This window comes from Lycium barbarum, chromosome 5 (assembly GCF_019175385.1).
Source record: "Lycium barbarum isolate Lr01 chromosome 5, ASM1917538v2, whole genome shotgun sequence".
Lineage (NCBI taxonomy): Eukaryota > Viridiplantae > Streptophyta > Magnoliopsida > Solanales > Solanaceae > Lycium > Lycium barbarum.
In genome coordinates, this window is record NC_083341.1 from 12,583,644 (window position 1) to 12,599,917 (window position 16,274).

The 16,274-nt window shown below is 30.8% G+C and overlaps 1 protein-coding gene across 1 annotated transcript; it reads right to left on the minus strand.

Moving 5' to 3' along the window:
• Positions 1-1,788: 1,788 nt before the first annotated feature.
• On the minus strand, positions 1,789-7,047 carry LOC132640487 (systemin-like). The gene is made up of 7 exons (XM_060357088.1): positions 6,941-7,047; positions 6,755-6,795; positions 4,073-4,136; positions 3,898-3,938; positions 3,394-3,439; positions 3,200-3,240; positions 1,789-2,231 (listed from the first exon to the last, which is right to left on the minus strand). Exons 1-7 carry the CDS (start codon positions 6,972-6,974, stop codon positions 2,130-2,132), a joined length of 369 nt encoding a protein of 122 aa, XP_060213071.1. The 5' UTR covers positions 6,975-7,047; the 3' UTR covers positions 1,789-2,129.
• Between the last annotated feature and the right edge of the window lie 9,227 nt (positions 7,048-16,274).

Sequence of the window (16,274 nt, forward strand, 5' to 3'; positions counted from 1 at the left end):
TATTGTATACTAGTTTTATACATTATTATACACTTTTATACAAGGTTTATATTGTATACGGTAGGTGTATAAAGTTGTATAATATATTATTGTATAATGTTATATACCGTCAAAAAGTGTCAATACAGGTCTTATTTAAAATTATGACTACACAAATATAATTTTATATACTGAATTGTACATTACTGAAATTTCTCTTATATTGAATAGTAAAAATCTTGATTTCGTCTTTGTATATATATAAAAGATTAAAGAACTAATATCTGATATGACAGAAAATTATTAGTTTAAGCTGAGCAGCCAATAGGTATAAAACATTTATACCAATCCACAGGTTTGTCATATGTCCGACTAAGGATTTATCGGATCATAGCTTTCAACACAGAGTATAAGTAAATATGTAAATCTACTAAAATATCAACAGGTATTAGAAACGAATTTATAATTTTAATATTACAACGAGATCAATATTAAATTAAAAATTGAACCCATTATAATTTAGATTGTGGATTCGTCTGTGCGTATTTGCAGTCCCACGTTATCTGCCACCCACTTGACCTGTAAACTTGTATGAACCTAGGTTTGATACACTGGTGTAAACTGAACCTCGGAATAATGCCTAAATTGAAAAATTGGTAGTTGGTTTAAAATATAGTTTTAAATTTTCTATGCCATGTTGTCTGTGTATCTCAACTTATGCATGCTCCATGTTCCTTGAATCTCCTTTTTATTGAGAGTGTCCTTCTTACCACATGAAAACTTAATTCTTCTTGTCCTTTCTTATTCTAAAAGTACTCCATTTCAATTTATGTAAACTTATTTCCTTATTAGTTCGTGTCAAGAAAAATGATTCCTTTATATATTAAGAAACAATTTATCTTTCTGCAATGATTTATAACCACACAAAATATATGTGACTCATATAACACCACAAGTTTAAAAGTAATCTTTTCTTTCTTAATCTCCGTGGTCAAATATGTTCACATAAATTGAAACGTAACGAAGGAAATAACAATTTTGATCCTTTAGTTATTACTTAATACCGAATAAGTTGACAAAATACTCGTGTTTAGTTGTAGGTATTTTTTTTTCGTGACTCCAACTTAATTTCTTTGATACCATAAAGTAACCTATAGGCTTTTTTTTTTGGTGGATACATAGACGGCCTCCTAAACTAGTTCAAATATTTCACTTGAACATCTTACACCTAAGCTGAGCCTCTTTCCACCATGGACACTCTATATGATTTTCACTGGATCACTTAAATACATTTCGCTGATGTGTAATTATAAGTGTTTCAATTCAAACATAAAAATTGTTTTGAATCTAAGGACAAGTGTCAATAAGGAGAAAATATATATATATATATATATATAAAAAAAAACTTTTGTCTCTAATTCTACTCGTTTTCTTCACCATCACTATGGTGCATTTCATTTATGTTTGAATTATTTAATTCTTCAAAACTTTCTGCATACACAAAAGCTTATTGAAAGTATTTGTCGGATGAATGTTTAATCCCTCTACCAACATTTAAAGAATCTCACAAGAAATTTTCTTCTTGCTACTGTCAGTGCTGATTTTAGCTTGTCTCACAACAATAACATTGTCACCCACATGGCTGCTAGCGGTGGAAGCAGAATTTTCACCTAGACAAGGGCGGATTTACCTTAGGCAAGCTAGGTGAAACTAATAAAGTTATTTTTCAGATTACTAGAGCATGGCATTACAAAACGACGGAAAGTGACATAATTATCTAAATATTGTATACAATACGATACAATACAATACAATACAATACAATACGATACGATACGATACAATACGAAACGATGATACATTATCATCAGACGATCCATAAAGGTTTGAAATATAATTGAATTTAAGTGACCTAACACAATCGGATTGATTCATCTTATTTTCTTAGGTGACAACTCCACCCTTTTAAAATAGTAGTTGAAAATTATTCAAAAAGAAAGGAAGTGGAGTACAAGCACCACTTAACTTAACAATCTAACAAACTTTTCAAAGTACTATAACCAAATTACATTATTTAGTCAAATATACCATAAATATATTTTCAGGTCAACATATTTGACCTTTTTATTTATCTATTAGGCTATGGTATGTTATCCTGTCTGCATACCAGGAGGATCACGTTTTCCTGGAGGTGCTGATCCCCTTGCTCTGCCTGGTGGCGTTATAGTTATTCTCTCTTTTCCATGTTTTTCCTGTAATTTTGAAGGAAAAAAAATATAACATCCTTTAATTATAAATCATATGTTTCCTACTATCAATTTTATACGACGATGTTAAACTAAATGTAACATATTAAAAATTAAAGATTTCTAACATGTTAGCAAATTGTATATAAAGTACCAACTAAGTGGGTGTTTGAAAAAGTCATCTCACTAAGAGCCCGTTTGGATCGGCTTATAAGTTGCGCTGTTTTCAGTTTTTTTGAGTGTTTGGTTGGCCAGTTTAAAGTCATTTTGTGCTTAAAATAAGCCCAAAAAAAAAATTGGGCCCGTTTGGCTTAGCTTATCTAAAGAAACTTATATGCTGCTTTTTTTTAAGTCCATCCAAACAGGCTCTAAGAGGTCGTTTGGTACGGGGATAAGATAGGATATCCCAGGATAAATTTATACCATCAACTAAATACAGTATAAATTTAATCCCAGACTTAATTACGAATATTCCATCTTATCCCATCAAATTAGGAGGGATAAATTAGTCCAAGAATTATAATCCAGGACAATAATACGCTAACCAAACCAAGTACAATGAGAATGTTAAGATCAAATAATTTCCAAAAAGAGAAAGATATCATTCTTTGTAGGACATATTAAAAAGGAAAAGGTGTATGCGCGATAGAGAGTAGAAAAAAGTATTTCGACCAAATAATTAGTTAGAATCTTAAACTTGGCAGGATTTGTAAGTTAAACACAACCATATAGAGACTTCGACTTGATAAATATGTGTCTCTTTGAATTAAAAGTCAAAACAAAGAAAAATTTACGGAGAGGATTTCAAATTTTTGTATTTGTGACATTATTATATTTCAGATCATGTGGATCCCAATTATTTTGTGAAATCTAGCATAATCAATTACGTATATACAAATTGTGAAGATGAAATTAACTAATAGAAAGATATACAAAATTAATATAATAAAATGTCGAAGGAGAAATTAAGTTACCTCCTCATGTTCCACTTTTGGTTTTTCTTGTGCATCGTCTCCTGGCGGATAATATTAATGATTAAAGATTTAAAGTTTCCCAAAAACTATACTCTTATTAATTTCTTTAAGGTGATTCAAAAAAATATTGTATTGAAGCAGATGGAAAAATAAGAAGAAAAATAAATACTTTTAGACATATGAAGAGATGATACCTTTGTTCTTGATATCTTCGGATGGAGTATCTTTTTCATCTCCTCCCTGTAATTTTGACGAAAAAAGAATCAATATCCGTCAATAATAAATGATATCAATATAATGATAAAGAAAAGAAATGAAAGGAAATTAAAAATCAAAATAAAGAAAAATTTGCAGCGAGCGATTTCATTTTTTTTTTTTTGTAACAATTGTAAATATTACCATTGATAACAATAAAAGCAAAAATACACCTAAGAGAGCACCTAATCCCACCTTAATCACCTTCTATGAAGGGTGCCAACTGCCAAGAGAGTTAGGCCTCTAATCACACTAGTTCCACAGTAAGTACTGAACAAATTTCAAAATTTTGAGACATTATTAGATTTCAGATGAGGATCACGACTTATTTTGTCACATCTAGCATGGACGATTACAGATATATTACTTATGAACATGTAATAAACAGACAGAAAAATATACAAAAATAATAAATAAAAAATTCGAAGGAGAAATTAAGTTACCTCTTCATGTTCCACTTTTGGTTTTTCTTGTGCATCGTCTCCTGGAGGATAATATCATGATTAAAGTTACCAAAACATAATATTAATTTCTTTAAGATGATTCAAAAAAAAAATTCCATGAAAAGAAGATGAAAAATTAAGAAGAAAATTACTTAGACATACGAAGAGATAATACCTATGGTCTTGATATCTTGGGATGGAGTCGCATTTTCAACTACTTTCACTTTTTCACCTCGTCCCTGTAATTTTGAAGAAATAAAATCAATATCCTTCAATAATCAAATAATATCTCCTTTGTCCAATTTTGAAATTTTTTACCAAAGTAAGCCATTATTTCAGCCAATTCACCAAAATAATATATTCTTTTGAAAATTTACAGAAGTAGAATAAACGTATTTCGCAGTAACGTATTATGCATTATTTTATTCAAAAAATTCAACGGGCAAAAAAGTTAAAGGTTAACGGTGTTAAAAGGTAATTCGTTACTGTGAGTAATGTTTTATGATTAATATGTTACTGTGAGTAACGTTTTATGGTTAATTAATGGTTTTAATGTTCCACTGATTTGAGTTCTTTATTTTATGCTTTATTTTATGGAGTATATATCATTCACTAAGGTCTCTTAGTCTACAACTTGATGGAAACCATTCTTAGCTGCCGTTTTGCTTTATACAAATTTAGTTCCAGCGAAGTGAATTGAGAGACGAAATTTAGCTGTTGTTTTGCTTCTAGAAGATGGAGTATTTTTCGTTAAGCAGTAGATATGAAAGATGGTTGCTTCTTAATTTTCATCTATGAAAAGACTGTGATATATAAGCATTAATTACTAGTAGTTATTGTTGTAAACTTAAGACATTATATCTTTAATTTCTTTTGGGTCTTAATCATCTTGCACTTTAAAATGTATAAGAAAATGTTGAAAGGGAGAATTAACCAACTTCTGCTCATATAATTTCCCACTGCTGGTGTTGTTTTGAAATTTAAAAACTGCTACTTTATTTAGCTAATCAATACTTTTTTTTTATAAGGCTAATCAATTTTTTTTTTAATCCTAATCAATTTTTTAAGGCTAATCAGTATCTTTTTGTAAGGCTAATCGATACTTTTTTTTAAGGGTAATCAATATTGTCGGTAAAGTTTTATAATTACATCAATCAGAAGGGTTCGTAATTTGAAGAATTCTTTGCAAGATTTAACTGCTCGTGCCTGGATTATATAAAAACGTTACTGTCAGTTACGTTTTAGCCTGAAGTTGTAACGCTGAGTTACGACTTTAAGATCAATCAATGTCAGATTTTGTATTATTTAGAGTCGTTACTCACAGTAACGTATTAACCATAAAACGTTACTCATAGTAACGAATTATCCTTTAACACCGTTAACCTTTAACTTTTTTGCCCATTGAATGTTTTGAATAAAATAATGTCTAATACGTTATTGTGAAATATGTTTATTCTAGTTCTGTAAATTTTCAAAAAAATATATTATTTTGGTGATTGGCTGAAATAATAGCTTATTTTGATCAAAGAGTCTCCAATTTTGAATATCATGCTTGACTGAATATGAAATTAAAAAAAAAATAAAGAAGACATGTGATATTTAAGCACATTGTATTACAATGTATCAAAACTATCATTTTAAATGAGTGACAAATAGTGTGATAAATAGGCGAGTTAGGTCAAAATTGAGCAAGTCAAAATAGGTTGAAAACAAACGAGTCATTATTCAACGTTGCCCGAAGATGACAGGGTGACGGGCTAAACAATGAGTTATAACTCGACCCGCCCAACTTGACTCATCATTTTTATAATTCCAAATTATACATTTCACGACTCCATTAATATAAGACAGACTTATAATGTAAACAAAATGGTGATTCAGATGCTCTATTTGTTAGACATCAATACCAAATGGGATCAAAGGTACATTTTCATAGGTTAAAATTAAGTATTTTCATGGATCAAGATTGAGCATTACCATGTGTCTACTAATAGGAGTGTTGATTTTTGACGGGTTAATTTGGGCTTAACTCAAATAATTCCATCTTTAAAATCACGGGTCAATATTAGCACTTTTGGTCCCTGAATTATTGGTTAATTGTTCTTTTAGTCGCTATGTTATTTGAATAGGCATATTAAACTTTCAATTAATTGAATTGTGCACTTTTAATTCCTTTACTTGTAATTATTCACAAAATTTATCATAATTATTTATCATTTCACCACTTAATTACTCACGTAATTAAGTTAGATTTGTCTGGTTACTTCATATTTGACGCTGATATAATTTTATAAATACTCAAATATAACATATTTTCTACATGAAAGGACCAAAAACACACATCTTGATTAATTGAAGGTCAAGTATGTTAAGTCATATATCACAAGAACCAAAATCAGGATTTACCAATAACTTAAGGGGGCAAAGTGCTCTATCCCTTAAAACCACTCTAGCTCAAATTTATTAAAACTTGATCGTGTGAGGTGGGCTACATGGGTTTGGATCAATTTTGTCGTCCATACTTGGGGATTGAGTCTCAGCAAGTCATGTCCTTAAGAGTTAAATGAAAATGTCAAGATTAAATAGTTTTTCAAAAGAAAAGTGTCATTCTAAAAAGGAAAAAGCGTGAGACAGAGGGAGTTGGGGAAAAATATTTCCTCATGTAATGTCCTTCCTCTTTTCCTTCCATCTGCATTTTCTATTTTGAAGGTTGGGATAGTGTAATGAACAATTGAATAATAGAAGAAAAAATAAAAAACAAAAGTTATTAGATTTATATTGTAAAAATGAAATAAACTGACAGAAAAATGTACAAAAATAATAAAAAATAAGTCGACGAAGAAATTAATTAAGTTACCTCCTCATTTTCCACCTTTGGTTTTTCTTGGGCATCATCCCCTGGAGGATAATATCATGATTAAAGTTACCAAAAATTCATTTTAACTTCTTTAATATGATTACAAAAAAATTTAAAAAAAAATCTTCCATACTAAAAGAAGATGAAATAAGCAGAAAATTACTTCGACATATGAAGAGATGATACCTTTGTTCTTGATATCTTTGGAAGGAGTCTCCATGGATTTTCTTGGTTTATTTCAATGGTTCAGAGATGAGCTTTATATACTCATCATTGAGCATTAATGTCTTTTTCCTTATAAACTTATAATTACTTAAATTATAATATACTTATGGCTTTGGGTTTCTCACCCGGTGTCCCGTGTCCGTATTCGGAATTCGCACTGCGTAGGGCTCATTCGGGGAAAGTACTCCCTACCAAGGATTTATTTATACCCAGGACTCGAACCTGATACCTTTGATTAAGGGAGAAGCAGCCACATTCATGGCACCGCATCCTTTGGTGATTAATTGTTTATATGATATAAATAGATAAGTGTAAATATAATTATACATTATTAGTGAATTTTAATTTGTAATAGTTGGTTCGTTATCATATGTACCATATTACCAACTCATTTTTATTATAATGATTTGGGATAACACTTTTAGTCCTTCAATTATTGGTAAATTCTGTTTTTGATCCTCTCGAGATGGTAAAACATGCATAACCTTCAATTAATAATAGTGTGCACCTTTGGTCTCTATGCTTCTGAACTTTCTCAAACTTAATGAATTATTTATTGTGAACTATTTAATTATAAAGTCATCCGAGACAAGGTTGGAATGAAGTCATCCGAGACAAGGTTGGAATAGCCTCAGTGGAAGACAAGATGCGGGAAGCGAGGCTGAGATGGTTTGGGCATGTGATGCGGAGAGATGCAAATGCCCCAGTGCGGAGGTGCGAGAGGTTGGCCAGCGCCGGTTTCAGAAGAGGTAGAGGTAGGCCGAAGAAGTATTGGGGGGAAGTGATTAGACAGGACATGACACATTTCCTGCTTACCGAGGACATGACCTTAGATAGAAGGGTATGGAGGACTCATATTAGGGTAGAAGGCTAGTAGGTAGTCGCGTTTATCCTTTCTTACGAGTAGTTATGTTGCTCTATAGTTTCTTGTCTCTTGATTTCTACGAGTATCTGTTGGTTTATAATGGCTTATTTACTTTCATTGTTTTCATTTTCATAATTGTTTTGATTTGTTTGCCCGTATCTGACCTTTCTTATGCTTTTTCTTGAGCCGAGGATCTTCTGGAAACAGCCTCCCTACCTAAGATAGGGGTAAGGTCTGTGTATACTCTACCCTCCCCAGACCCCACGTTGTGGGATTCACTGGGTATGTTGTTGTTGTTGTTGTTGTTGAACTATTTAATTATACATGTGTTATGTTAATTTGTATTGTCACTCCATATTTTGAGGATAATTAATTCTACAAATAATCTAAATTTATGATATTTCCTATATAATAGACTAAAACATACATTTGCATGAGTCAAAGGTTAAGATCCCGTTGATGTTGGTTGTAAATATTTAATAATTATTACATGCTGATAAGCACTTTTAAGTGCTTAGATTAATAATAAGCAGCTACATATTTGGATGGAATTAAAGCATATGTTGAAATTGATAACAAACACTTGTAAGGAAAATGATGAACAACAAATATGTAATAAAGAAGAAGTTAGAAGTTTTGCTTTGTAAAAGGTATTTTGTGAATTAGAAAATAAATAGCTAAAAATTTGATCAAACTAAAAGTGTCTATAAGATGAGTTCAGGGTGATCAAATTTTGGCTTTTGGCTTCTAAGCACTTTGGGTGTCTGTCAAACGCGTAGATAAGCTAAAAGATGCTTCGAAGCGAGTTTGATCAGTCTATAAGCTTAGTCAAACACCTTCTAAATGTGCACAACAAAATATTACAAAGGCCAAAAGTAAAATTCATCAATAACTCGAGGACCAAAATTAAAGTGCCTTGATTGTTAAATTCCTTTTATACCATGAGTACATTGAACTAAAATACGTTATACATGTTAGAAACTTACAATAATGGAGTATATTCAGTCATGAACCACAAGAAGTATATGCAATAATTTCACCTTTTGATTGTGTGTCGAAGAGATAAAGAGGATGCAGTTTCCATCATACAGAAAAGAGGATTTTGACAGTTCGTAGCAAATTTACTTTAAGCAGACAATAGTACAAAGAACACTTGTAATGCAACTAAAAAAAACAATTATTGAGAGTTTGAGACCACATAACGCATATTTGAGCCCGTTTGGATTGCTTATAAGTTGCTTATAAGTTGTTTTCAGCTTTTTTGAGTGTTTGGCTGGCCAGCTTAAAGTCATTTTGTGCTTAAAATAAACTCAAAAAAATAATTGGGCCCATTTAACTTAGTTTATCTAAAGCAACTTATAAGCTGAAAACAGCTTATAAGTCAAAAAAAAAAAAAAAAATAGACTGCCCTAATTTATTTATTTTAGCTTATAAGCATAAGCCCATCCAAACGGGCTCAAAGTGTGATGTTTTTGGTTGTCTGACATTGAATTTATTTTGAGTTATTCAAAGTTTAATGAATTTTTTATAAATAAGACGTCACTTTTTATTTTTTTATTTTTTTTGTGAAAAGATGCATTCAAATTTTATAGGACATGAGTACAGTTGAAAAGATGTATCCAATTCTTGTAAAAGAATGTATTTAACCCTTTACAAAAGAATCTAAACTTGAAACTTCTTACATTTGATCTTTGATCTTCTATCTCCTCAAAAGTTTCTTTTTATTCCAAATTTTCTATACAAATAGTTGAAAGATTTAACAATTTTTGAAAGTTTTATTTAAGTGCACATTAAAAAGTTCTTGAGTGGGTCGTTATATTTTGAGAGTAGAACATCAGTAAAGACAAAATTCTACTCTGAAGTAAGCACTTCTCATAATATGTCTAGAAACAGTTTTTCATTTGTAAAACTCTTATATCCTCTTTTCCAGTTAACTATTGTGTCTTGTTTGTTTATCAAATGTATTCCATTTCTAATATTTTTCCAAGAGGTAGATGCGTTTATTTACATATAATATATAACTGGATCCTACTTAAACTCTTAAAGTGTATATAAAGGCGATCATTTGTTTGACGGATCCTCTATTAGTTCCTTCCGACTAAGAACTTCGTGCCCATACTACTAAATATAAATTCATTACTTAATTACATATAGCTTTATGCAAAACATATTTACTCAAACATATGTATCATTGCCAACCAACAACTAGACTATTTTCATTCGTTTCTACTTTTTTTTTTTTTTATTCATTTCAAGTATGAAACAGTTCACACCATTGTCTAAGTCATACTTCTCCACTCTACACGTAAGTCGCAATCGAACAAAATTTAATTACCGACTCACTGTATCGTACAAATCAAAACCAAACCTATAAGTATCTTATCATACCGAAATAATTCTGTATGGTCATGATAGGCTATTTTTAAAAATAAAAATTACCATATCGATCGAAAATTTTAAAATCGTACTGTACCTGAACACCCCTAGACAAAGGTACGTTTATAGAGTTGTGACTTGTGAGCAGTAAACTGGAAAAGATTGCTTACAAGTAAATTGAAAAAACTTTGGAGGTTCAATGTGTGTTTATCTTGCTTATGAACAAGCTAAAAATCAATACTATTGTCTAGAAAAGCATTTTGTCCAAATATTATTTACTTATAAAATATAATTATTTTTTAAATATTTCTTAAAAAAGAAGCTGAAATTTAAAGAGAGGGGTCAAATCCAATTCCTTCCGCAACATTTCAAAAGTAATAGCACTTGGGCTGCGATTAAAGTTTTGGTCCCGTTTCAAAAAAGTTTAGCAAAAATAAGTCTTGCCACAAGTTCTGCCAATCACTAGAATTTAGTATAAATTGTGTCGCTGTATTGGAACACATTGTTGACAATCCCTAGTGGATCACCATGACTTTCTGATATATGGGTAGTACTGTCAACCGGTTGGAACCGGAACCGGTTATGGAACCGGTTAGAAAACCGGCCGGTTCCGGTTCCAAAACCGGAACCGCCTAACCGGTTCCGGTTTAACCGGTTCCGGTTTACCGGTTTTAAACCTCAAACCGGAACCGGTCCGGTTTGGAGTGATTAAAATCTATTTTTTTTTTGTTTTTTGTTTTTTGTATTATATATATATATATTATAGTATTTATTTGTATATTGTAGCTATATTTTCATATGTTATACAACTTTATAATTAAAGTTTAAATATTTACTGACTAACAGCCTAACAGCAAGTCACCAATACAGAATAGTGCTTTTCGTATACATATATATGTATAACTTACATATACTTATATATAAATATGTACTATATACTATATATACTTATATATATGTATAACTTAATATATATACTATACATACTTATATATATGTACTATATACTATATATACTTATATATATATGTATAACTTATTATATATACTATATATATGTATAACTTAATATATATACTAAATATATGTATAACTTAATATATATACTATATATATGTATAACTTAATATATATACTACTTAATATATATGTACTATATACTCTATATACTTATATATATGTATAACTTAATATATATACTAAATATATGTATAACTTAATATATATACTATATATATGTACTATATACTATATATAGGTATAGCTTAATATATATATATATATAGATATAACTTAATATATATACTATATATATGTATATATATGTACTATATAGGTATAGCTTAATATATATATATATATATAGGTATAACTTAATATATATACTATATATACATATCTACTATATATACAATATATACTTAATATATATACTATATATACAATATATACTTAATATATATACTATATATATATATATAACTTAATATATATACTAAATATATGCATAACTTAATATATATATATATATATATATATATATATATATATATATATATATATATATATATATATATATAAGTATAACTTAATATATATACTATGTATACATATCTACTATATATACAATATATACTTAATATATATACTATTTTTTTTTTAATTTTAACCGGTTTAACCGGTTTAACCGGTTCCGGTTCCGGTTTAACCGGTTTAACCGGTTCCGGTTAAAAAAAATTTGGAACCGGACCGGTAAATTAATATCCGGTTAACCGGAACCGGTTAACCGGTATAACCGGTTCCGGTTCGGTTCCGGTTTAACCGGTTCCGGTTACCGGTTAAACCGGTTACAGTTTAACCGGTTGACACCTTTATATATGGGCAAGGAATTGTCTTGCCACATGTAAGTCCCGGCGATTAAAATAACTTTAGTATAATTAGGTCAAACTGTGTAATTACATCAATTTTAATTAGAGGGAAGAATACGGTATATTTACAAAATATGACGATACTTTTCAATTTACAAAACATATCCTTAGATTTATTACAAAAGTTATACGAAATTTTTCGCTCAAAATTGTGTATGAAAACTGCATGAAATGTGTATATCTCGCTCATTGCTTATATATTACGCTTAAAAGTTTGTGTATGAAATATGTATATCTCGCTCAAGGCTTAAATTCTCATATTATTTTTGTGTATAAAAACGATATGAAATATGTATATAATTGTATAGAATTTGTATAAAGCTCATGTTAGATTTTTGATAATTTAATACGACTAGAACAACATTTTATACAACTTTCATATAATATTCACACAATTTATACAATTTTGAATCTCGCTTCGAAATTCAGATGAAATTTACTACAAACTTTTTTCTTGCAAAGTTTTTAATAGAGACTTCGGAGGTGAAATTTGCGGCTAGTAGTGACGATTTACGATGCTCACAGTGATGTATGCTTTCACCAAATAAAAGTAAATGAATTATTGTAGATTCAGAGGCATCCAAATTTACTCAATAGAGTTTCATGGATAAATCTTGAAATAGTTAGAATCATGGGTGGTCGCGGGCGAAAGTTCTACGACAAAGGAGTTTGACCCGCCAGTGAACGCCGCCGTTGATGCCACCGTTTTCCACAATAGCACCACCCATTTTCCTCTATTTCCGCACTACATCTCTATTCCTGTAACCACCGTGAAATATCCGAAAACAGCCATGACCGCCGTCAACACAACAGATCTGAAGTAAAAATTGAGTAGAATGGGGAGAAGGGTGGCCAAACAAACTAAGATAAGCAACGATCGCGCAACGTAGATGAAAACTTGACAAATTAAGTGTCTATATTTACGAAAGAAACAATGTACAGGAATAAGGGTTGAAGGTGTGTATTGTTCCTAGTGGACCCTATCGTGCCAAGATACAGCAAGGCGGTGTTGTTCCGGGATGAACTGGAGAATGGGAAAAAGGGGAAGGGAAGGTGGGCTTTTAACTTTTTCAGATCTGATATATTTTGTAATTTTATTGGTATGTTTTATAAATAAGAAAAAGTATCCTTATGATTTGTAATATAAAGTCTTAGATAGTATTATTAGGTTATTTTTCCTTTCAATTAACCGGGTGACTTTTCAAACGGACCCTAAGTTCCTTCTACAACAGTGGCAGACTTTTAAAGTAATTGGGGTACTTCAAACATGGGCCTTTAGAATAGGTTCTTTGTTCACAAATTCTTGGATATGGGTTTAGTTCAGGCTAAATGGACCAGATTCTGCCTATTCTGTTTCGAATTAATTGCACAAATTGGATCGCGACAATTATGATAACAAATCGCCAAAATTAATTATAAAATTCTGATGGATCGTCATAGGTAGAGCTGTCAAAATAGATTGGTTCCTCTTCAATCCAACCCAGCCCTTCATTTAAAAGGGCCTCCAAAAGGCTAGCTCAACCCAACCCTAAGCGGACCACTGACTGGCCTGTGGGTCAACATAGCAAGAAATATTTTTTTTTTAAAATTATGAGATAATCGTTTGGTAGAGAGTATTTCTTCTTTTGGTGTGCCTTACATACTTCAAATTAATCGCGAAACTAAATAATAGATAATTATACTAAAAAAGAAATACTCCGTCCAAGAAGATAATAATATTATTCTCTCTAATTCACTCAATGACTTAAACGTCCAATCTACTGAACGATATATAACGGTACTTTACCACTAGAGCAAAACATCACACACCAATTATGTTACATCTAAGAATTCTTCAAAAAATCAATTATCATTAAATTAACTAATTTGATTTATTTTAATAAGAGCTAGGAATTATAGTTGCCTGTCTGAAAACGGGGAGGTTTATGTTTTCCTGGAGCTGTGGGACCTCTTGATCTTCTTTCTGGCCTTACAATTCCTTTATCTTCTTCATTTCTTTCCTGTTATTTTGTGAAGCAATTAATATCATTTACTGATAAATACTAAAAAAAGAAAGAAGATAAGTACTCCCTTGAATGATCCAAAATGCAAATCAAATATATGTAGTGTTTGTCACGAGAGAACATTTTCCATATTAAAAAGGGAGAAAATGGCTTAGCACACTTCGTAAAACTATCTTCACTTTTAACTTCGGATTACTTGCTTTAACTAATACTTAAAACATTATTAATTAACAATACTAGAATTTTCATCAAAATACCTTTTTATTTTCTAATACTGTTTTTAACTTTGAATAAATGTTTTTCTCGAAAATTATGTCCACTAACAAGCAAAATATTGAAGTGTAAGGGCTCGTTGGGTATGATGGATAAGCAATAATAGTCCCGGGATAAAATTTAGTGCCGACGTATCCCACGTTTGGTCAGAATAAAAACTTGGGATAACTAATCCCGATATTATCCCGGGATTATAGTGTATTTTTATTCCACATTGAGGGTGGAATAACAATCCCGGGATAACTAATCTTGGGATTAGTTATCGCGGGATAACTTGTTTGGATTAGTTATCCCGGGATAACTTGTTTTCTAACCAAACGAGTCCTAAAGGAAATCAAGGAAAGGGGGAAAATAAAATAAAGAAAGAAGAGAGGACTTCTCAAATTTTGAAGTTGATCCCGAATTATTTTGTGATCTTTAGCATTGCAAAATACATCGTTATAAGCTACATATAGATGAACTGACAGAAATATACATATAGAAATGAATAAACAAAAGTCGAAAATAGAAATTACCTCCTCATTTTCCAACTCTGGTTTTTTACGCTCATCATTTCCTGAGAAAACAATATCATGATCAAAGTTATCAAAACTCATTAATATCTTAAAGATAAAAGGTTTTCTCTATACTAAAGATGAAAAAGAAGTAGAATAAAATTCTATACCTTTACCACAAGTAATAAGGAATTTAATCAGATCTAGAAATTTGTCCTTGATATCTTGAAAAAAAGTTGCCATGGATTTTCTTGCTCCCTTTTTCAATGGTTAATATGAGCTTTTTATGTACATACTATCACTGAGCCTTAATTCCTTTTTCCCTAATAAAAAAATGATTATTGTAAATATCAATAAGATATTTTTGTAGATCCAAAAGTTCGATTTTCATACTAGTAGACAAAATAAATAAAAATAATGATATCTGATGACTCAAGCAAATACAATAATTCAGCTTTTGACGTTTTGTCGCATATCAACCTACGTATAGCTATTTTTAATGCATGTTTGATTATTTACCAGTTGATTACCACTACTAGTTGTCTGTTGGATTTTTAATATGATTTTGACCGTACATAAAAAGTTTACTTTAAGCTAATTAAAGGGAAATGGGTAAAACTATGATACAAGGCGAATGAGACTCAAAAGGTAGGTATTGAGGTGGGAGGGCTCAAGATTATATAAGCCCCACATCATCTTCTCATTTAATGGATGTGGGACTCAAGTCCCACTCCTTGCAATAACATCATAACAACTAACAAGCCACCACACTCCGCATCCGTCGTCCTCGATGACAGGCACTAGACATTGTTAGCTGCGGCCGAACACTGTCATACCGGTGTCACCATGCAAAGAACGATGGGCACAGAGAGTGGTGAGTGGCTCTGATATCAGAGGCTGATCCAGAATTTAAAATTTTCGGGTGACATGCGTCATTCAATCAATTTGGGGTTCAGGTCGGATTATTCGTCTTTTCGGACTTTCATTCGGGTTATTCGTTTTTTTCTATGAAATATTTGTTTATAGCAATATACAGAGAAGGTTTGTTTTGTTTTATGAGAGGAGAGGGAAACTTATGTTTTCAACTTTAAGAAATAAAAAACTCAAAGACTAATAAATTAAACTAATAAACAATAATTATTAATTGAAACTAAATCAACAACAATTATAGAAATAAGAAAAGACAATATAAAGTTCATGGGAAAACAGACACAGTGACGTTGCAGACTTGCTGTGAATTTGTGCAGTGCAGCAAGTGAAAAAAAAAATTATAGTAAAATATAGTCGATGGATTCGATCCCGTGACTGAACGGAAGAAAAGAGTGCCCTTCGCCACTGGAACCAAGGAGTACTTTT

What these genes read in the sequence shown, in the direction of transcription:
- LOC132640487 (XM_060357088.1), bottom strand. Translation starts at nt 6,974, where the DNA reads ATGGAGACTCCTTCCAAAGATATCAAGAACAAAG. An exon ending in CAAAGGTGGAAAATGAGGAG is followed by an intron (nt 4,137 to 6,754) that starts GTAACTTAATTA and finishes TCAAAATTACAG; the next exon opens with GGACGAGGTGAAAAAGTGAA. An exon ending in CCAAGATATCAAGACCATAG is followed by an intron (nt 3,939 to 4,072) that starts GTATTATCTCTT and finishes ATTATCCTCCAG; the next exon opens with GAGACGATGCACAAGAAAAA.